Genomic DNA, 22,575 nt, shown 5'->3' with positions numbered 1-22,575 from the left:
ACCGAGTGCCGCGCTGCGAGCTTGTAGATCTGCTATTTTTTGAAAAATCTTGAAAATTGTGGTGCTCAAACCTTTTCGTGTGAAGGACCACCAAGATTATATGTATTTGGCCATGGACCCCCATATCAAAATATTTAGTTCCAGGGACCCCCCCAAGAGGCAAAATTTTAGTTACAAATGTTTGCTTAAAAAATACATATATTCAAAGATTTGCACACATTTTCACGACTTTTCAAAAGTATTTTTCAATAGTTAAAGACAGGCCCCTCCACCTTGGGCCCTAGTAACTCAGTCCCACTCCCCACCCCCCCCCCCCCCCCCCCCCCCCCCCTTGTGACGCCCCTGTGCGCAGACGAGAGTGAACGTGTCCCCTGCTCCACTGGACCGCGACCCCGACCCAAACTGAGTCACTGTTTCTTCTCCCTTGCTCTCCCTCGCTCTTAACCGTCTGTCTCCCACAGCCGTCTTCAGGTAGCCAGAGACTTTATATCCCCTCATAAGCCCTTATGCCTTCTCTTCCTCTGCCCCATGTCACAGGAGGAGACCTGTAATTTTGGGGGTCCTTGATATGAAAAGGTTTGAGAACAGCATGATTTAGAGGAAGGATTTAGAAGTCGGGTCAAAGATCGGGTCAAAGATATCCAAAGACTTGCACTCATTTTCACGATTTTTCAAAAATAGCAGATCTACAAGCTCGCAGCGCGGCACTCGGTGCCGCGCTGTGAGCTTGTATATCTGCTATTTTTCTAAAGTTAAAGCACAGGAGGAGACAAACACACAGAAACATTGATTCATAGCACCCGCTCATTTTCCCTTTTTTTTTTTACTGTTTTTTTTTTGTAAACCACCAAAAACCTCCATGCCTGCCAAGAGGTGCTTTGTAAAAACACTCGCAAAAAGTACCTGCAAATGGTTTGTGTATTTACCGACTAGGAATGAGTTACTGTCAGTCGCAATTAGCCCCGTTTCAAAATAGATTCAGGATTGGGCTCGCGTACAGATGCACAAAGTCCCCATTCATACAAGGGAAAATGTTCTTTCTCTCTCTCTCTCTCCCCCTCCCCTGCTCTCCTGTTTCTCAATTTACTAACTAGATTCCCATGTCCTGGCTCTCATGATCAGAAACAGCACTTCATATGAGGCTATGGTTTTTATATGTTAAATTCTCAAAATGTAATTATTCTATTAGACGCAGGCTCTCCCTCCAGAAAATGTTTCATTACATTGATTCAGTCCTTCAAGGTTATATCGGTTTCACGCTGCGCCGTACTGAATTAGCTCCCAAAACCGTACCCAATGCGGTCTGGGCCGATTCAATTTCACTCGTAAAAAGACAGGCTGTTCGCATACAAGGTTCTATATATTCTTTCCATGTTTTTATGCAAGAGAAAATTGGCCTGTGCTGGACTGTAAATCTCTTTGAAGTCCCGGTTCCCAACTAAGAGAGAAAAAAATACAATACATGTCTTTCCTCTCTATAGCAGTGCAAAGGGGTTGTCACACACACACACACACACACACACACACACACACACACAAAAAACTTTTTTAAGCCCCATAGCAGTCACAAGCAATTAGCGTCACATTTCTGCAAATTTTCCAGCTAATAGAAATATAACTCGTCGTCTGGGTTCCTGACTGAGCCTTTTTTCCACGAGTTTGGTCTCTACATACATAGCCAGCTGCTGTGTGTACGGTCAATTGGAACAATCATATTTCTGCCTCGTCTTGCCAGTTCCCCCGAGTGGCCAAATTGTCAGTGCGAGGCGTTGTGTGCTTGTAGATCGGCTGTTTTCACTAGTTTAAATCATTTTTAAAATGAAAAATGCGAAACGAGCGGTTTTTGGACATACAAGGTTTTCACCCGACAACGACGATATATGCTCTGGGAATTCTGATGTAGAAATAATGGGAGGTTCATGTTTAATGCAGGTTTTCTTTGAAGAGCTTTTCTTGACGTTGTTGATGATTTTGGTGATTTCCCCTAACACACGCTCTCTCTCTCTCTCTCCTTTTCTCTTTTAGTTCGACAAATACGCTCCCAAGCTGGACAATCCATTCATCAGACATTCAAACGTAAGTCTGGTTTACTCAACGTTCCCCAGCTGTATGCATTTTGGCAAATCAAATATTTGAACATGATATTTGAACATGCCATGACAACTTTTATTTTTAATTGTTTTAACCCATTTAGGCCTATACACATTATTACGCATTATTTTATGCTTTAACTATAAGCAAATAGCAGATCTACAAGCTCACAGTGCAGCGCTGTGAGCTTGTAGATCTGCTATTTTTGAAGAATCGTGAAAATTTGTGCAGGTCTTTGAATATTTTGACCCGCTTCTGTAAGTGTCATCTAAATCCTTCTAAGGTTTTTAGAAAAAAGAAAAAAGTTTCTATGTCAGTGGTTCTCAAACTTTTTCATGTCAAGAACCCCCAAAATTACATGTATTTGGCCGCGGACCCCCATCTCAAAATATTTTGTTCCAGGGACCCCCCCCCCAGAAACAACATTTGAGTTACAAAATGTTTGCACCCATTTTCACGACTTTTTCAAAAATAGCAGATCTACAAGCTCGCAGCGCGGCACTCGGTGCCGCGCTGTGAGCTTGTATATCTGCTGTTTTTCCATAGTTAAAGCATTAAATAATTCTAGGCCTACTGCTCTGTGTTTGTGTGTGTGTGTGTGCACATGCCTTATGATGTGAGTTTTGGTTTTGTCTCCTTCCCCAGTTCTTCCCCTCTTACCCCCCCACCATGCCAGGCATGCCCCCGCTGCTACCACACTCAGGACCCTTCAGCTCGCTGCAAGGAGCCTTCCAGCCCAAGGTTAGCCTCTAGATGTATACCTTGCCCTTCTTTAGCATTAGAGTTCTCAAATTCTGCCCGGACCCGACCATATCCGAACCCGACCCGACCCGACATTTAGGGGTAAGGTTGGGCCTAAAATGTATGCTAATAATTAGTCGGCCGGGTAGGGCCTCGGGCTCAATGAAAAAAGAAAATGTATTTTTTTTAATAATTTTATTACTATTACTCTGTGATAGAGTTCTCTAATTCTTTCCGAACCCGACCCGACATTTAGGGTAGGGTAGGGCCTGAAATGTGTGCCAACTAGTCGGCCCCAGTTAGGGCCCAGTTAGGGCCGGGCCTTAATTCTCTGGCCCGCTGAGAACTCTAATTAGCATCCATGTGTACTCTCTAAACCGGTCGCGGCCCATTTGTGGGTCATGGACACATTTTTGAGCGGTGGTCACAACGCTCCTATACGTGGCCGTGTGTGTGGGTCTGTCTGTCTGTCTGTCTGCGTGCGTGCGTGTCTGTCTGTCTGTCTGTCTGTAGCCTGCAGTAACCTTTTCTGGCCACACATGTTAAGGGAGGGGCGCTGTTGTTCAGGCCAGGCCAGACCAGGCACACACACACACACACACGCACGCACACACACACACACACACACACACACACACACACACACACACACAGGGGGGAAGGGGGGGGGGGGAACCACCGCTCAGTTCACACGGGTGTGATTTTTATGGGTCACGACTCGAGTAAAGAAAAAATATATATTTTACTACAAAACATTAAATGTATATTTCAAAAATGTTCCCCTCCCCCCATCCGGCTTTTAGAAGAAAAAAATAATAATACTTTTAATAAAATTCAAACAATGAAACTAACACATCTAAGAAATTCCATAAATAAATATATAATAATAATTAAGAAAGTGACGCGTTGTGAACTTGTAGGTCTGCAATTTTCACTAGTTTGGGTCCCGGGCGAATGTGTTAATTTCTCTTTTGGGTCACAAGCTAAAAAGTTTGGGAACCACTGCACTAAATGCACAAACCGGCTCTCAACTCTAGTCCTAGTGGTTTAGCCTACAGCTATCCTCAATTCTACAACTCTAGTCCTAGTGGTTTAGCCTACAGCTATCCTCAATTCTACAAGTTGCATCCACCTGGTTTTCCCAGCCTACATTAGACCCTGACTAGATGGCTTAGAAAATAAAAGGATAAAAAAGGTAGTAGGCTAGTAGTATTCTGGGCCCTTGCTTTGCAGTTGTGAAAACCACGACTGCAAAGCAAGGCCTTATTAACACACAAGCACACATTTAGCTCTCACATGCACTAATATAGATGAAAGCTTTATTACAAGCAAACACACACACACACACACACACACACACACACACACACACACACACACACACACACAAACACTGTACATGCACGTGCACAAATGAATCCCAGAGAATCTTTAGAGCATCTACTGTAAAAGTGAGTTGCGAGCACCCCTCTTGTGTTTCATGATTCTGCTTTTGCAGATTGGCTCAGCACCAAAAACGGAGGATGTGTGTTATTTTTCTTTGAACACAAACGCAAACAATCCACACGTGCACAAATGGAATCATTATGATCACGCACAGAAATGCAACCATGTACAGAAATGTGTACACACACAAACTAATGTGTATGTTTTGTAAACAGAAGGGCAACTTAACCTATACTCATTTGATTGTCCTGACTCCACCAAATGCAATCTAGCTCTGTTAGCTACAGCGAAAACGTGAAACATGCATAATTCGCTACCAAGAAGCCTTTCAGCCAGGAGCGTTCACACACACCTAGAAACGTAATAACTCATGGAAACATGAACACATACACAAATAAACTGCACGTGCAAACCAACATATCGTCGTCGTCGGGTGGAAACCTCGTATCTCCCAAGTTTGAAATGTGTAAGTTCTTTCGCAAAGTAAAGCCCTGCTTCATCATACAAGGCCATTTTTAAAATGATAAATGCCAAACGAACGGTTTTGGACATACAAGGTTTTCACACGACAACGACGATATATGTTTGCCTATGCAGAAACACGTAAATACACAGAAACCTGAACACGCAAAACAAGCCATGAACCTAGAGAGGCTCTCTTGTGGTCCTTAAATGCCGGACAGCAAACAGAAACTCACTCAGCATACCCATACTCTCTGCACGTACGCTCTGTCGGTCATAGGAGAACACAAAACACACACACACACACACACACACACACACACACACACACACACACACACACACACACAATTTCATACCTTATTAAACACACAGTAACATGCTTTCACGCAAAACATCACCCCACATCCCTCTTGCCATCTCACCCAGGAAATGAGGCCAGCGTTGGGTGAATGGCACCAAAGCCTTGCTTAACATTCAGCCTAGCAGGGGGAAGCAGTAGCCGAAGGGAAACAGAACAGGATCCTATTAAGCCATTTAGGCCCTAGAATTATTGAATGCTTTAACCATTGGAAAAATAGCAGATCTACAAGCTCACAGCGCGGCACCGAGTGCCGCGCTGGGAGCTTGTAGATCTGCTATTTTTGAAAAATCGTGAAGATGTGTGCACATTTTGTCAATATATATTTTTCAAAAGCAAACTTTTGTAACTCAAATCTGTGCTTCTGGGGGGTCCCTGGAACAACATATTTTGAGATGGGGGGTCTGAGGCCAAATAAATGTAATGTTGGGGGTCTTTGACATGGAAAAAGTTTGAGAACCACTGATATAGAGGAAGGATTTAGAAGTCGGGTCAAAGATCGGGTCAAAGATATTCAGATAAGACTTGCACACATTTTCACGATTTTTCAAAAATAGCAGATCTACAAGCTCGCAGCGCGGCACTCGGTGCCGCGCTGTGAGCTTGTATATCTGCTATTTTTCAATAGTTAAAGCATAAAATAATGGTTCAAGTGAATCGAACGCGACTCGGGCGCGTTCCCGGTCTTTGAGGATTAAACCCCATGGCTCTGCCCTGCTATTCCCTCTAAAGCTGGCTGGTTCAAGCGTTGGCCTGGACTCCGCACGGCGCTCTGTGCTGAGCCATGCCGGGTGGTATCGACCCGTGCCAAGTGAGATAACAATGGTTGGTGTGTGACACAATCTGGGACAAGAGGGAGGCAGTCGGGGAGGGAGGGAGGGTGGTCTGGCAGGTGACCAGGTAACCCAGTGTAAGCCACCAATCAAAGCTGGCCTGAATCCACCGATCTGGCCTTAAGCCGTTCAGAACGGGTACACATTATGGTGTATTATTATTTTATGCTTTAACTATTGAAAAACAGCAGATATACAAGCTCACAGCGCGGCACCGAGTGCCGCGCTGCGAGCTTGTAGATCTGCTATTTTTGAAAAATTGTGAAAATTAGAATTTGGACCCGATTCTATAAGTGTCTTTTGAATCCTTCTAAGGTTTTTTGAAAAAACCTATGTTTCTATGTCAGCAATCTGGCCAGCCATCGTCAAAGAAAAGGTCCTTTTCACTTGACTGGAGCTCAGTTGGTCTGTTCTTGAGAGACTACTGTGTCAGTGGTTCTCAAATGTTTTCATGTGAAGGACCCCCAAAATGATATGTATTTGGCCACGGACTCCCATCTCAAAATATTTAGTTCGAGGGACCCCCCAGAAGCAAAATGTGAGTTTTTAAAACGTTCGCTTTAAAAATACATTTATTCAAAGATTTGCACACATTTTCACAACTTTTTCAAAAATAGCAGATCTACAAGCTCGCAGCGTGGCACTCGGTGCCGTGCTGTGAGCTTGTATATCTGCTATTTTTCACTGGTTAAAGCATTCAATAATTCTAGTCCTAAATGGGTTAATTCTTCCCAGGAGGCTCTCTTGTCACAGACAGGAATCCCTTTTTTCTCTGTCTGGGGTCTCTCTCTGTGTCCAGAATCTGGACAGGTGAGCAGGGGCAAAGGCTCTTTGCCGCGGTGTTCAAGACCCATGTTAAGTATTACGGAGGGGGGCTGGGGTAGAGGGTAACCTGGGTATTACTCTGATGCTGGATAGCGGGATGGATAGGGCTGATCTCGTTCAGGCTCCAAAGGCTTTGGGCAGCCTGTGGTATTAATGTGGCCTTGCTCCTTGCCCAGGGTATTATTGCAGAGCTATCTATTGACGTCAGACTTCCAGTAGCAGTAGGTGAGGATTAGTACGGCATACTTCCCCAGAGTTGGGCTATATTGATGCTGGTGTTGCTAGCTGGAGGGTCTCCTTGTGTGTTAGATCAAGTGTTCCTAGTGTTTGGAGTGTACGGTACATGTTCTGAGTCGGTGGTTCTCAACCTTGTCAGGCCGCGACCCCCCAAATATTCATATTTTAACTGGGGACCCCCTGCCCTAAAGAGCACTAGATTTTGTTTAACACGGTTCTATTGTGAAAATAGCCGATCTACATTTTGAGCATGTAGATCTGCTATTTTCACAATTTCTGCCTCTAATATTTGACAGCATGGCCAATGTTTAATTTGTCATTTTAGAGGTATTACAATGTCCTTAAATTGTCACTTTGAAAATGTGCGGGTACGCTCTATACACTTAAACTTTACGTTGGTTTGTTTACTGTTGAGAAAACAATCTTTCACATTAAGTTAATCATCTGGGGACCCCCCCAAAATAATTTGGGGACCCCCTCCTGGGGGTCCCGACCCACAGGTTGAGAACCACTGTTCTAAGTCTCTGTTGGTTCATGCTTCTGCACCACACGGCTGAACGTGTTTGAACTAGATTGTTTTTTTCTAAATCCAGAAAGTCTCTCCGTGTTTTTCTCTCTTTTTATCCTTCAATCCACCTCTCCTCCTCTCCCTTGCTTTCAGGCGTCCAATCCTATTGATGTAGGAGCTCGGCCGGGTGCAGTACCTCACACACTCCTGCAGAAGGACCCCAGGGTAAGACACTCCAGAGTGTTGACAGTGTTCTTAACCCTGTATGGCCTTGTGGTTATGTAGGACTGTGGGACTAAACCTCTCATTTCAAGGATCCCCAGTTATTGTGGGCTCGCCTGAAAGGCGAGAACACTATGTTTTCTTCATTATTTATTTACCAAGTTCCGTCGCAGACAGTACAAAGGCAGGGCCCTTAGCCAATGAGGTGCAATTGGCGGAAAAACATCTGGGAGTGGTGTTAACTGGAGTATTGGTTGAGCTTCACATGACAGTTAGCACGTTGCAGAATATAGTCACGTTGGCAAACATAAGAAATGAAGGGGGAAAAAAATAGTTATTTTTTAAATGTATTTCTTTAGGAGCGAGCCCACACTGTTTTGTAGGAACAGTACTTCTAGTTTATGAATTGGTCCACAGTCCCCCTATTTGATGTTTTTTGAGCGGTGCTAACCACTCCTACATCTGGCTTTTTGTTTATGTCTGTCCGTCCGTATATCTGTTCCGCAAAGTGGGCATTAGCCAAGCTTTGCGAGACGTTTAATGAAATTAACTCATAAAAGTCACCGCTCACTTCAGACTGGGTGTGATTATTTTAACTCTGCGTTACTGACCCATAACTCCTTAAGGACCCCTGGGGACCCCCGGGGACCCCCAGACCCCACTTTGAGAACCAGTCATACCCAGTTAGATATCCTGCTAAGCAAAGTTCACAGGTTCGAGCCAGCTCCTCTGGCAAAATAATATCTGTCACTGGTGGACATGGAGAGAAACAAACTCCAGTGTATTTATGGCAAGCTTCCACCAAAGGCCTTTGGCAGAGTACTTTATGATGCTTGCAAAAAAGACAAATAAAGATAAAAGATTTTATAAAACAAGGGATCAAAAGATCAAGACGCAAGATGGGTACGGTACGTTGCAATCTGTAGTGATCTAGATAGTTACAGTAGTTCAAAGATAGTAGCATAGTTTTAGGGCTGTAAACATTCATCTTTATCGGCAGCACAATGTGTGAGTTTGCAAGTTTAACACAGCAGCTGAACTGCTGAGAAGGTTTTTATTGCATTTTGTTTTGTAACCTATCCTGTGCACCCCACCTTGTCGCTTGCACAAATAAATAGGAAGAGAGACTTGTTTGTCTCCCGGATAGATATGGCTCTCATAGGCACTAAGGCATTAATCAAACTAGCATATTATCTTCACAGTGTCCTCCTGGGTAGTCACTGGCCAAATGCATTTTACCGTCCTCAAACTAGACTATTTGGTGAACATTATTTATCCAAATGTATTTAACTGAACTCATAGAGTTTAAGGTGGATGAACAATGCTACAATCTGCAACCTTAGTAGTGTTAATGTCATGCTCTGAAAAGACACCGCTGAAGGTGAGCATCCTTGGCGCTCTGCACCAGTAAACATCAATGTATACATATATATACTTTGGAGTAGATGCACCGTTCTATTATTCCACTGCCATAGTCTACCTATTGAAGAGCACAAACCACATGTTTTTCATGTTTTGAAGTGATATGATCATATGATGATGATATTTATCTTTCCCTTTCTGTCCGTACAGATAACAGATCCTTTCAGGACATCTGTCAGAGTAAGTGGCTGTCTTATCCCTTTCTGTTAAATTGCTTTGACTCTCTGGCCAAGACACTAAAAATATATACTTTTATCATTTGCAATAACTTGATAATTAAGAGAAATGCTGATAAATAAGTCCCTAATTTAGGGTTAGTTTCAGGCATTTGGGTCTCCGTTGTAGTTTTACAATTTACAATCAGATCCTGATGTGAGAAATATATCATCGCTGTTGGGTGAAAACCTTGTATGTCCAAAACCGTTTGTTTTGCATTTTTCATTTTAAAAATTATTTAAACTAGTGAAAACAGCCGATCTACAAGCACACAACGCCTCGCACCGCGAGGCGTTGTGTGCTTGTAGATCTGCTGTTTTCTCTACTTTTGCACGACGGCCTGTATGTAGACAGGGCTTTACTTCGCGGAAAAAACGTACAAATTTGAAACTTGGAGATACGAGGTTTCCACCCGCCAACGACGATATACAACAATTCCGGTTTAGTTCGGTTCCGTTGCACAATGATAAAAACACTGACAAATCACCCAACGTTATTACAAAAAAACAAACTAACAAGGAACGATAAATATAAACGCATTTAATCTGAAAACGGACAAAATAAAAGGAAAACAAATAAATCACAGACACAGAAACAATCAGGGTGACCAGCAAAGATGCAACACAGCCACACCGAAAGCTTGGCCAGACACGTCCAATTCGTGTTAGGGTCACTCAAGTCCAGCATATGAAGACCAGCTGTCAAACCAGTGTTACTCTCTCTAATTCTTTAGAAACCTGGCAAGTGGTGTGCAGTGCATGTCCAGATCGCCTGGCAGATCTACCACCACCAGCAGAAGATGAAGGTGAGCCAGCTGGATGCGTTGGGCACATGTAGTGTGCCCATGCACACTCTCTGGAAAGTCAGGGAGTTATTTACATATTCTACCAGCCTGAGAAGAAGTCATACAATCTGTGTTATTGGTGATTGACGTGCATACACCAAATGTATTGTTTTTACCATTTAACTTTTAAATATGTAGTTGGCACTGCTTCCCAGAGTGCAACCTTGGAATAACCTTCCATTCCTAGATCACCAAAAGTACATGTTCACGGCCATTGTGTCACACAGACAATGTCCCTGTTTGGCCCTTTTCTCAATGATTTAAGTGTTTAACATTAACTATCACTAGTAGTTGATCTAGTTAAAGGAACACTTCACCCTTTTAAACCAAAGTACTGTGTACATAAATGGTATTCACTAATGCTCATTAAACAACAGTTAGTTCCAACGAAGCAAACTGATTGGTTTAAATAGCTACAGTATCTACCTGTGCTGATAAAAAGATCAACTGTGCCGGTCGCAAAATATCTGCCGGGCTCCCTGTCCCAGCTCTATGCTAAGCGGCTACGCTAGCAGTTTTCATGTGAAGTTCAGGGACATATAGTAGCTAAATGTGGCAAATTACACATTTCTATCGAATATCTTAAATACAATGAAATGAAACTGACGCACACTCGAGGGTCGTGCTTTACCGTGATTATCGGCACTTCAGCCCTGCCTACAGAACTCTGCTATCGCCTCGTTCCTGCAACAACGCTGGCTTGCCAATAATCAGCGTAAAGCACACCCTCTCGTGTAATATTGCTCAATTATAAGATATATTGCCATTTCTGTCTATTTGGTACGTCTCTCAGTATGCCTACCAATTACATCCTCAGTTTGGCAGATTTAGTAATTTCAAAGATTTTTTTACAAGCACACAACGCCTCGCATCGCAAGGCGTTGTGTGCTTGTAGACCGGCTGTTTTCACTAGTTTTGTGCGACAGTCTTGTATGATGAAGCAGGGCTTTGCTTTACCAAAAAACGTACACATTTGAAACTTGGAGATACGAGGTTTCTGCCCGACAGTGACGATATTTGAGTGATTATGTTGCGAGGAAAACGTTGAGATAATGGCCATTTTGGTTAGAACTGACTGAAAATAACAAGTGTCCAAATACATTCCAAATATTATCAAATTATCTCGCGGCACCCCTGGACTGCCGTCACGGCACCCCAGGGTGCCCCGTCACCCACGTTGAAAACCCCTGCTGTATAGGAGGTCAAAAATGGAAACCTCACTGTATAGGAAAATGTAAATGTACAATAGAGAACCATTGCTGATGAGACTCTCCCCATCAAGGTAATTCCTCCAGAGCCCCCCCCCACCCCCCTTTCCCTAGGCTTTACTGTCCCTAATCAGCTTACATATATTTTGTTATGACACAGTGGGCCAGGATTAGGGCCCGTAGAGCCTTTGTTGATGTGTGTCAGCGCCTCTGGTCCTCTACCCAGTTTAGTGTGGAGATAAGCCGTTTTTGGCACTACTGGACTGAAAGTGTTGTCGTCATTCAGTGCTTTACTGATCTCACTCTCACTCACTTTTGCCTTTTCTGTGTTTCTCTCACTTTTTCCTCTCTGCACTGTTTCTATCCAAACTTGTGTTTGTTAACCCATTCAGAATGGGTACACATTATTATTATGTATCATTATTTTATGCTTTAACTATTGAAAAATAGCAGATATACAAGCTCACAGCGCAGCACCGAGTGCCGCGCTGCGAGCTTGTAGATCTGCTATTTTTGAAAAATCATGAAAATTTGAATTTTGACCTGATTCTATAAGTGTCTTTTGAATCCTTCTAAGGTTTTTTTTAAACCCCTATGTTTCTATGTCAGCAATCTGGCTAGTCATCGTCAAAGAAAAGGTCCTTTTCACTCAAATGGAGCTCAGTTAGTCTGTTCTTGAGAGACTACTACTGTATGTCAGTGGTTCTCAAACCTTTTCATGTGAAGGACCCCCAAAATGATATTTATTTGGCCACGGACCCGCATCTCAAAATATCTAGTTCCAGGGACCCCCCAGAAGCAAAATTAGAGTTACAAACGTTCGCTTTGAAAATACATATAGTAAAAGATTTTCACACATTTTCACAACTTTTTCCAAAAATAGCAGATCTACAAGCTCACAGCGCGGCACTCGGTGCCGCGCTGTGAGCTTGTATATCTGCTATTTTTCACTGGTTAAAGCATTCAATAATTCTAGGCCTAAATGGGTTAATTTTCCTGCACTATGAATCCATGCTTGTATTAGATTTGTTTTGAAACTCACTCTCCCTCTCTCTCTTAATGGGTGCGTGTGCGTGTCTCACAGCAAATGCAGCTTGACCCTCACAAGTTGGACATGAACGGGAAGCTGGACTTGTTCAGTCGACCGCCAGCTCCAGGAGTGTTGCCTGGCTTCCCGTACCCCCACGACCTAGCGCGACCCCTCTTCTCCTCGACAGGTCAGTAGACGAAGCCTCGGTTCTCATACAACCACAAAGAAAGCTAAATTAAATGTGATGAACCCCAATGTTTGTGTGGTGTCGTTTGGAGGCTGTGACAGTTACAGGGTACGTGCCTTGTAGAACAGCTCTAGTTTGGCTCTTGACCTGTGTCATTTCTTTAAACATTCTAATGTCACAGCTCCCTCTTGTAACTCCTAAATAAAGCAGAATGCATTTTTAAATTAGTTTACACAGGTCATAGCCTTTTTTTCCTGTCAAAAAAATCGTCTTATTACATGAGCTTTGTCTTATTTTGAGGCCATACTTGTTTTTTAGTTTTTGTTTGTCTGCAAGGACATTATAATTAAAAAATAAGGATTTGAGGAGAAAAAATCTTGAAAAAACAAACCGATCCAAGCCTTTTCAATATGCACACACAAGGATACTTCATTATAGAAGATCTCCATTGGGATTTTTTTGGTACGCTAACGAGCTGTTTTTAAACGTATGGCTGTCATAATTGTTCTTCTCACAGCAGCAATAAACCACATTATTCTGCTCTTTTTTTTTTAGCGTCCTCCTCTCATGTTCTGTTCATTTAATTGTAGCGTGGTTGCGCTAAATGTTTTGCTAACCACGGGGCTGGGATGATGTCATGTGTATGAATATGGATGCTTCTCTGTGTTGGGTAATTGACTGATGTGCCCTGCGTTGGAGGGCAACAGCAGGGCGATCGGCCTTTCCCTGCTAATTATGCAGTGGTGGCGTGTCATTAGCACTCGTGTAATTGGCTCTTTGATTAGCAATTCATGAAAATGCGGGTGAAGGGAAACACTGGGTCAACTTTGTTTCTGTAGCCGACTCTGCATCACTGACGTGCACCCTGTGTGCGCGTGCATGCACACACACACACACACACTGTACAGCAACAAGAGAGAAAATATCAGACGCTAATATGCTGTGTGTTTGGTTTTTCGTCTCATGCCACTGATATTCGTCCTTTCATGAATCATCTGGATAATTAGCTTTTAGCATGTTGGCTTTGTGGCTGAAGATACGTTTTTACGCGGTCAAACCTTGCACATCAATCGGTCATATGAGTCTTTAATTAAACAGAGTTCAAGCTATGATTTGTTCTTCGCCGGTTAGTGTTAGACTTAGTCATGTTTCTTATCGTGACTGTAGATACTCCGACTCTGATTGAATGATATAAACGTTTAGTTCTGACTTCTCTATGCTATCAAAAATCAATACATCTTTCTGTATAGTTGTTATTTTGCTTTACATTTTTCTGTGTTTATCGCTGGGTGTTTTTTGTGTTCTCCCATATACAGTGATTGTCCCTGGGTGAATCTAGGGTCACTCATAAGGGTCCAAATGTCAAAGGTCACACTATGTCGGATTCTTCATTTCTACTCAAGGTTTTTAACTTTTTTATATTAACCACTTGAACCCTAGCGTCCATATTCTGAGAACTTTAGCCAAAAATAGCAGATCTACAAGCTCACAACGCCTCGCAGCAAAGAGCTTTGGTGTAGAGGGGAAAAAGAACAGACTAAGTACAGAGTGAAAGGTCAAGTTTATTAAGTATTGACGGTTCAAGTGGTTAAATATCTGAAAACACACATTGACATGAATCCAAAATACACTGATGATTGTGCTGTCAAACAATGAAACCATATGGAATCTATGAACAGGTTGTGGTGGTCCCCGCTTCATCTCTCTCTCAGCTAAGGGGCCTGAAAATGTTGAAGACCCCTGATTTAAAGAATCCTTTGCTAACCATCCTTTGACGCGTGTTCAGTATCAAAACAGCACCCCGGTATCAGCAGTGGAAGCTTGTGATTGGCTGAACCGGAGGTAGGGAGTGCTCCGTTGTGTTCCCCTGGACCACGCAGAGGTGCCGAAATTTGGGGGGCTGAAGATTTACCCATAATGGCACATAACTCGGTAACCGCGCTGAGTCGGCTCATGCGACCGTCGCAACGCTCGACTCGCTCGCTCGGCGGTGTCTCATGTGGCTCATGGTCGCCTGAGACGGCGCGCCTCCGTCATCTCCACCGAAAACAAGTGCTCCGCCCTTGGTCCATTGTTGGAACCGGGATGCTGTTTTGATTCACGCTCCTTTGACTGATTGGGTAAAGTTAACATGTCTCTTTCCATCTCTTCACCTACAGCGTCTGGCCACCCGACACCCTCCCCCTATGGCCCTGCCCCCCATCCCAGTGGCTTCCTGCCTCCTAGCCACTTGGCAGGTAAGTGTAAGTAACCCCACGTTCACCTATTATTTTTTTACATCTTCTTTCATCCGCTTTTTCTTCTCTCTTCTTTTTTTTTTGCTCTCTTTTCTGTTTCACTCGTATTTCAAAACGCATTACAAGACACCCAGGTGTAATTTGACAGTTTTGCTGAAGCCGAAATATTTACGGCTTTCATCTGAGGTTCGTGCGGAGGTAAACGTGGGTCTCTGTAGCAGGCCTGTTGCTGGCATCACGCTCCCTCTCATTTCAGAGAGTTGTTGGAGGAAGAGGCAGTTGTAAAAGTCGGCCCCGGTGAATCATAATGTACAGCCTTGAATAACCCCCTTCATCCCCGCTGTCTGGGCTGATGGAGACACCGCTGGCCAGGGGGGTCTCACAACATTCTGGGCCCTGGGTACTTTAACTATTGAAAAATAGCAGATATACAGTATAGATCTGCTATTTTTGGAAAAATCGTGAAGATTCTTTCGCGAAAAGTCTTTGAATGTTTCAAATCCTTCGAAGGTTTTTTGAATGTTTCTATGTCAGTGGTGCTCAAACCTTTTCATGTGAAGGACCCCCAAAATGATATGTATTTGGCCACGGACCCCCATCTCAAAATATTTAGTTCCAGGGACCGCCCAGAAGCAAAGTTTGAGTTGCAAATGTTCGCTTAAAAAATACATATATTCAAAGATTTGCGGACACATTTTCACGACAAGCTCGCAGCTTTCACGACAAGCTCGCAGCGTAAGCTTGTATATCTGCTATTTTTCAATAGCTAAAGTATAAAACAATTCCAGGCCCCTCCACCTTGGGCCCTAGTAACCCAGTCCCACTTTTCCCCCCCTTGTGAGTGTGACGCCCATGCCGGTGGCCTAGTCTTTCCAATGTCCAGACCTATTTTTCATCCTTCCTTTTGTTCAGACAAAATACTTCCCTCTCCTTTACTACCCTTTGCTCTGGATGGCCCTGGAGAGCAAGAGGAAGATGGCCACGGCAAATACGACATGTCACCATGATTGTTTTTGTGTGGGCTTTTATTAAAGTTGAATCTGCCTTTCATACTCAGGTTTTTTTCTCATTTTTTCCCCCCCTCATTTCTTGCTCTGTTTCATCTGAGACATTGTTTGGGTTTGCAGCGGCAAGGTGATTTCACGGGATAAGCCCTTGAGTCAATCCAGTTTGAGCTTATAAACACATGGTGCACAGAGGAGAGAGACTTTGAGGGAGGGATGGAGTTTGGTCGGCTGCCCAGGAATTCAAGTGCGAAGCCGGGAGAGATTTTCCAGTTGTTGTCTTTTCTGATTTATTGATGAGGCCGTTTTCATTACCGTTATGTCAGAAATCCTTAAATCCTTTGCCTGTATAGCCTAACTGCTGTTTCCTGAAGCAATTTGTTTCCTTGTTTGTTTGAATATAAATACAAGTTTGTGACCACAGTCATAGTATTTTGAGTTCATCATTGTTGTGCTGTTTCTTACGTACAGTCTTAACCAGTGGTTCTCAACCTGTGGGTCGGGACCCCCAGAGGGGTCCCCAAATTATTTTGGGGTGGTCCCCAGATGTTAAATTAAGCTAAATGTTACCATTGTTTTCTCACTCAACAGTAAACAAACCAACATAAAGTTTTAGTGTATAGAGGGTATCTGCACATTTCTAAAGTGACAATTTAAGGACTTTGAAGACCTTTTTAGTACCTCTGGTACCAATTCCAAGTGCTTGTGCAGGGTTCTCCTAAATAGTTAACTAGCATCCCTATTCTGGGGGGAACCTTCGCCTTAAATGACAGATCTACATGCTTGTAGATCGACTGTTTTTGGCCAAGAGATGATGTAGAAGGGGGGAAAAAAGAGCAGACCAAGTACAGAGCTGATCTGGGTCAACAAAGTATGAATTTACTAGAGGTTTTAAGTGGTTAAACTGTTCCTTTATTATTGTTGGCCGTTGATGATTTTGGAATCGAAGTATCAGGCCGTTCACATGTCGTTCACATTCCGTCTCTGCATCGGATAGGATCATCAGCTAAATATCTCGACATCTTAACCTAATCATTGTTTACTAATGTCTCAGGTGAGTATTGTGTATGTTTTCACCATACATACAGAGGCTGTAGTTTATCTACTGCACCGATGTATGTATGACACCCTGCTGCACCCCCCCCCCCCTCCCCTCCCCTCCTACCCCCTAGTGGAACCTGCCCTCCAATCAAGTCACTGTAGCTTGATTCACCCCATCGTCCATCCTCCCTGTCCAGCTATAAGTCCACTCTTGGCTCCACTCCAACGTGGCACAACCCCCAACCCCCCACTACTGTCCCATCAGGCGTGTGTTGCCCCTAGCCACGGTAGAGCCAGTGGGAGTGGGTCCAGGGTCTTGGAGGCTTGGCTACGTACACATGCAAGCTAGGATTATCGAGACAGAGAAGCTAAGTCGGTAGGGAGTGCCAACAACAACAAAAAAAAACGCCAAACCACAGCTCGCTTGTAAGAAAAAAGCAGAGTGAAATGGCCGGGTGGGTGCGGGGTGGATGGGTGGGGGTCGGGGGGGAAGGGGGGGCTGCTACTTTAGACGGCGCCCCCCCTTTTTTTTGCTAATCCCTGTTTGGCATTTTGCAGATCCTTTCAGTCGCTCCAGTACCTTTGGCGGCCTCGGCAACCTTTCAACCAGTGCCTTCGGAGGATTAGGCAACCCCTCGCTTGGTAAGCGCTGGCCCCCCCCTCCCCACTCGCTCTCCCTCCCTCCTCCCTCATACTAGGGCATTCACGAATAGTGATTTTTTAGTATTCGAATGAATCGACCTCAAAGTATTCGAATAGTCGAATATTCGACAGGGCTGTCCAAAACTGTCAAATATTAAGTAAGGAAGAGGCAAACATTGTGAAAATAGCAGATCTACATGCTCACAACGCCTCGCAATGTAGATCTGCTATTTGCACAATATTTATCTGTGGAACCGAGTCATATTAACTGTAATACCTACAATTTCAAGTGCTTGTCAGGGTGGGGGTCCCCGGTTCAAATCTGTTTATTTTGGGTGTCACAGCCTTAAAACGGTTTGAGAATCCCTGGTATAGAGCATTAACACATTCATCTATTCGAATATTTAGTGAATACCCTACCTCATACCCTCCTCCCTTCCACCCCCCACCCCACCCATCTCATACTGGGCCTGTCCCATATCATTGGCCAGCCAGTAACAGAGCAGAGCAGTTCGGTTCTTAGACCACAGGGAGAGTTGGGAGGGATAAGACAAATAAGAATAAAAATCAAGGCACTTAGCTCTGCCTTTTCTAAGCCAAAGCCTAACCCCCCAGTCTAGGGAGGACCGATCCAACCAGGCAGCACAGCACAGCACAGCTCCCTCCCCCCCCTTCTCCCTCCTCTCCCCTCCTCTCCCCTCCCTTCCTCTCCCCTCCTCTCCTCTCCTCTCCCTTCCTCTCCTCGCCTCTCCTCGCCTCTCTGGGCCCAGAAGCCTGAAAGCCTGGCTGTATAATCTGGCTGCACCGCTGCCAACACGCACTCCAGGGCCTGCTGTTTGGTCGCTATTCATCTATTAATTATTCGACAAGCCTCTTCACACCACCGCCGTGGAAGACTCTCTCCTTTTCTCTACCCTCTCTCTCTCTCTCTCACACTCTCTCTCTCACTTTCTTCCCCCTCCGCACTACCCTCCCCCTCGCTTCCCCTCTTCTTCTCGTCTCTCGCCCCCTTGCCGCTATTCTCTTGCCAAATCAGCCGCCCCCTGTAGCAAAATGGATGTCAGCGAAACAAACGCGCTATGGAATGCCGAGGTCTCCCTGGCTTTTCACAACCCCTCAACCCCACGGGGCAATTGAGTGTCTTCCCCTCCACCCCTTCGTCCAATGAAGAAAAAAAAGGGTTCATGAGAATGAAAAGCAATGAATAAGGGGGGGAGTGGTGGAGTGGGGGGAGTGGGGGGGGGGGGGGGGGGGGGGAATGCCCATTTGGTCCAGCGGCAAGTTGGAGGGGTGAAGCCATTAACCTCTAACTGGTCTTTATACACAGAGCTTCAGCAGGAGAACATCGAGAGTCAAAGACAAAAGCAGCTTTTGTGGTTGATTTTTTTTTTACCCTCCCCTTCTCCTCCTCTGGTTGCCACTCGTCCTTCATCTCCATCAAGAGGTTTGGGTTTTTCTCTTGAACTAACAGTCTCTGCGTCCCTGTCCCCCCTCCCTCTCTCTCTCTCTCTCTCCCTTCTCAGGTTCCAACAGTGTGTTTGGCCCCAAGGAGGGCCCGGGGGGCCTGCCCAACTTTGGCAGCCCCCACCACGACACCTGGAACAGGCTGCACCGCACGCCGCCGTCCTTCCCCACCCCGCCCCAGTGGCCCAAGTCTGCAGACATCGAGAGGAGCGGGTCGGCCAACAGTCAAGAGCGCGAACGGGAGAGGGAGCGAGAGAGGGAACGAGAGAGGGAGCGAGAGAAAAGGGACTCCTCTGTTGGAAAAGACGAGAAAGATAAAGACAGGTGGGTTGTGAGGATGAGTTAGATTTGAACAATATAATAATAATTGTAGCGTACATAGTGTAGCATACATGGTAAAGATCTAAATATTATTAAATATAAAGATTATGTCCTATTTAATCCATAATTGCTACATAATAAAATTATAATGATGATAACAATTTATCTTTATGATTTATTTGGGCATTTTAAAATGTAATAAACAATTTTAATAAACAATTTTCACTTATTATCAATTGCATATACATTGATCATTCCAGTGACATACTAACAGTGTATACGTCCTCTGCAGAGATTCGGTGGACCGGAACCGCCACTCCAACCGCTCGTCTCCGGCCTCGGCACCGGGCAGCTATCAGATCAGCAGCCTGATCCGCTCCAACAGCCAGAACTCCAGCGACTCGGGACGACACCACAGCGGTAGTACCGGCAGCGTGGATCGGGTCCGCGAGGCAGAGAAGGAGCTGCTGGAGCGCCACCGAGAGACCTCTGGCCTGGCAGACATCAAGGTGAAGGAGAGCCGCTCTCCCGGGAAGGACGTGCTCGACCGGAGATCCTCGGAAGACCCCATCAAACCCGTGCACCGCTCGCCCTCTCCGTACTCCAAGGTGTTGCTCAACGAGCAGGCCATGAAAGGGATGATGGCCGGCAACGGGCCACACCCAGCCATGCTCAAGGACGGCGAGAGGAAGGAGCCTCCTCCCTCCTCGGCGGAGCTCCTCCACAAGGTGAAGAACGACATGAAGATCAAGGAGGAGAGGAAGGAGGAGCAGGAGGTGATGGTGGTCAGTTCTGAGCCAGCGTCGCTGCCCCCTGTTCCCGCAGCGCCCATCCTGCCCCCCGTCTCGCAGCCCAGTCATCCTCACCACCACCATCCGCCTCTGACGCAGCAGCCTCCTCCGCCCTCCCCTCGTGGCAACGAGATGCCGGGCCTCCACGGGCACGGGATGCCCATGGCCCACTCGCTGCCCCTGTCCATGAGCGCCATGCACCAGATGGGCAGCCTCAACGTGCTCGACCGAGCCCGCATGGCTCCCTTCATGGGCGTGAGTCCGCTGGCGGCGGGGAGGGAGCGCCTGCCTCACCCCGCCTTCCCCTGGGACCCGCTGAGGGAGGCGTACCGCAGCCTGGACCTGCAGCGCCGCATGGACTTCCAGCTGCGGGCCGAGCAGGGCCACCGCTTCCCCACCATGTACGAGCAGGAGCGGGCGTACCGCGAGCGGGAGGCCCACGACTACAGCCACCACGAGCACCTGCTGGAGGTGCGCCGGGAGCACGAGAGGATGCGGCAGCAGGCGGAGGAGCGCGAGCGGCAGCACCTGAGGGAGGAGCTGGACCGAGCGCGCCTCCACCAGCTGCACCAGTCGCCCATGGAGGGCCACCTGGCCCACATGCCCCCCTTCATGTCGCCGCTGGGCGGCATGCCCTACCCCAGACTCAGCCCCTCCACGGGACACAACGGCCTGCTCAACCGGACACCCCCCACCGCCGCGCTCAGTGCCCCCCCTCCCCTTGTGCCCGCGGGCAGCGCCAGGCCCGCTTCTCCCCGGCGGACTACCCCCATCACCACCACCACACAGGACCCCCGGGACTACTCTCCGTCCCGCAACCCCAAAGAGGTTGAGGCGCGGTAGCTTCCCGGACTAGAATGACATAAGCGCTTACAAGATGAACTCACACGACGCCCCAACCCCCCTTTACCCTGAATTTGAGATCTTATTGTGAACAAAATGCACTGCTTTTCACTAGAGGAGAGCATAAAAGAAAAATCACTCGGTATGATTGTACAAATTAAAGGTGTGCAGGGCTGACAAAGCACATGCCATGGTTTTATTTTCAGCAAACTTGCAGATGGAATAATGTCGGTGAAGAGAACACAAATTATGGGTATGTTTATATCCGACTTAAGTATTTGATAATTATTATTAATAATATATTAATCCAATACCTTTTTTTTGCTTTGTGCGAAAAGAGAGATCCTGAAATGAGTTTGTACATTTTCCTATCCTCGTTCCGTGTATAGGCATCTTTTTATGAATTTTATGTATTTTGTGCGTTAGTCACTCTTTTTCCGATATTTAATCCCAGTTCATTGTGAGACATAATCCATTATGGCCCACTGTAAAGACTGGAGTTTGATTTTTGACTTTTCTCAACAGTGATTTAACCTCATGGTACCAGGATATCCTCATGAATAATGCCAATGTACAATGTTACATTACCAATTTGTTTTGTTCACTTGTTTTGCCTTTGAGATATGCAGATAAATATATATTACAAGGTCTTCGTTCGGTCCCTGTAAAGAAAACTTTGTGTAAATAACTTGTTGATATTCCTTTGCTGCGAAAATAACAGTGTACATTTATTAGGCTTTTTAAATGTTTCTAGAAAAACAAAATGAAATCAAACATGGATAACCACTTCCCTGTTGAAAAACCATGGTAACAGACAAGCCTGGCCAACGGGAGGGAAGCTCGTAGGGTGTCATATTGGGGCCTAGAAGGATCATCTGCAACCTATGCAAAGTGCCACAAAGTACCCTGATGGAGAGACCACCTCGAGAGAACCGTGGATACTGGTGATAATGAAAGGAACTAGGATTATAAAACCAGTTTATATTTGCCAATGAAATGATGGAATTAGAAACCTAAAGACTTCCAGGTCATGAACTGGGCCACATGAAGCATACAGCCCCTTACAGAAAAATGGAGGACAGTTTTGACTGAGCGGGCGGCAATAGGACTTTCTCTGTCGACCTTGTGGTGTTGTGCAGTTGTTTTTCTTAGACTCTTGTATACAAAACAAGTAGAGTTTTAGGCGTGCAAAAAAAACAAAAAAACAAAAATGAACATACATGGTTTAAAATGTAAGGAATAAAGTTTGGACCTAATGTCTCGACAGTTTTGTTGCTTGTCTTTCATAAATGTTTTCCCCCCATCGCTGAATCCAGCCAATTCATTAATTTGTATCACGTCATTAATTTGTATTTGTACCCACTGTGAGTGAATCTTTTTTGACGATAATGTATAAATCACTAGAAGAAACGGTGGATTATGTGTTTTCCAATAGTGCTCATGTCTCAGCTTGCAAGCGTTACAGTATTTGCTCATCTCATATAAAGCTATTAGTTTGAAATCACAAAGACGATAGACTCTGGCAAAATTGTAGCTTTCATCATGATGATGATGATGATGATGATGATTTGAGTCTAATATATCATACATTGGCTGCAG

General features: G+C 45.2%; 1 protein-coding gene across 4 annotated transcripts in view; it reads left to right on the top strand.

The window, feature by feature from the left end:
* The window catches only part of fbrsl1 (fibrosin-like 1), a 529,581-nt gene extending 507,379 nt beyond the window's left edge, over positions 1 to 22,202 (top strand). For 3 of the 4 annotated variants that reach the window (XM_080739442.1, XM_080739440.1, XM_080739443.1), the window contains 9 exons: positions 2,026 to 2,076; positions 2,737 to 2,832; positions 7,658 to 7,729; positions 9,299 to 9,328; positions 10,098 to 10,169; positions 12,501 to 12,633; positions 14,793 to 14,876; positions 19,081 to 19,345; positions 19,635 to 22,202. In XM_080739442.1, the coding sequence (XP_080595568.1) occupies positions 2,026 to 2,076; positions 2,737 to 2,832; positions 7,658 to 7,729; positions 9,299 to 9,328; positions 10,098 to 10,169; positions 12,501 to 12,633; positions 14,793 to 14,876; positions 19,081 to 19,345; positions 19,635 to 20,976 (2,145 nt within the window). In that variant the 3' untranslated portion in view covers positions 20,977 to 22,202. The remainder of the gene's footprint in view (positions 1 to 2,025; positions 2,077 to 2,736; positions 2,833 to 7,657; positions 7,730 to 9,298; positions 9,329 to 10,097; positions 10,170 to 12,500; positions 12,634 to 14,792; positions 14,877 to 19,080; positions 19,346 to 19,634) is intronic. The other variant, XM_080739441.1, reaches the window with a different exon arrangement.
* The last annotated feature ends 373 nt before the right edge of the window (positions 22,203 to 22,575 follow it).

This window comes from Nannobrachium achirus, assembly GCF_963921795.1.
Source record: "Nannobrachium achirus genome assembly, chromosome: 12".
NCBI classification, from domain to species: Eukaryota; Metazoa; Chordata; class Actinopteri; order Myctophiformes; family Myctophidae; genus Nannobrachium; species Nannobrachium achirus.
The sequence above is the reverse complement of the archived record's forward strand: the minus strand, read 5'-3'. Positions and strand labels throughout refer to the sequence as shown.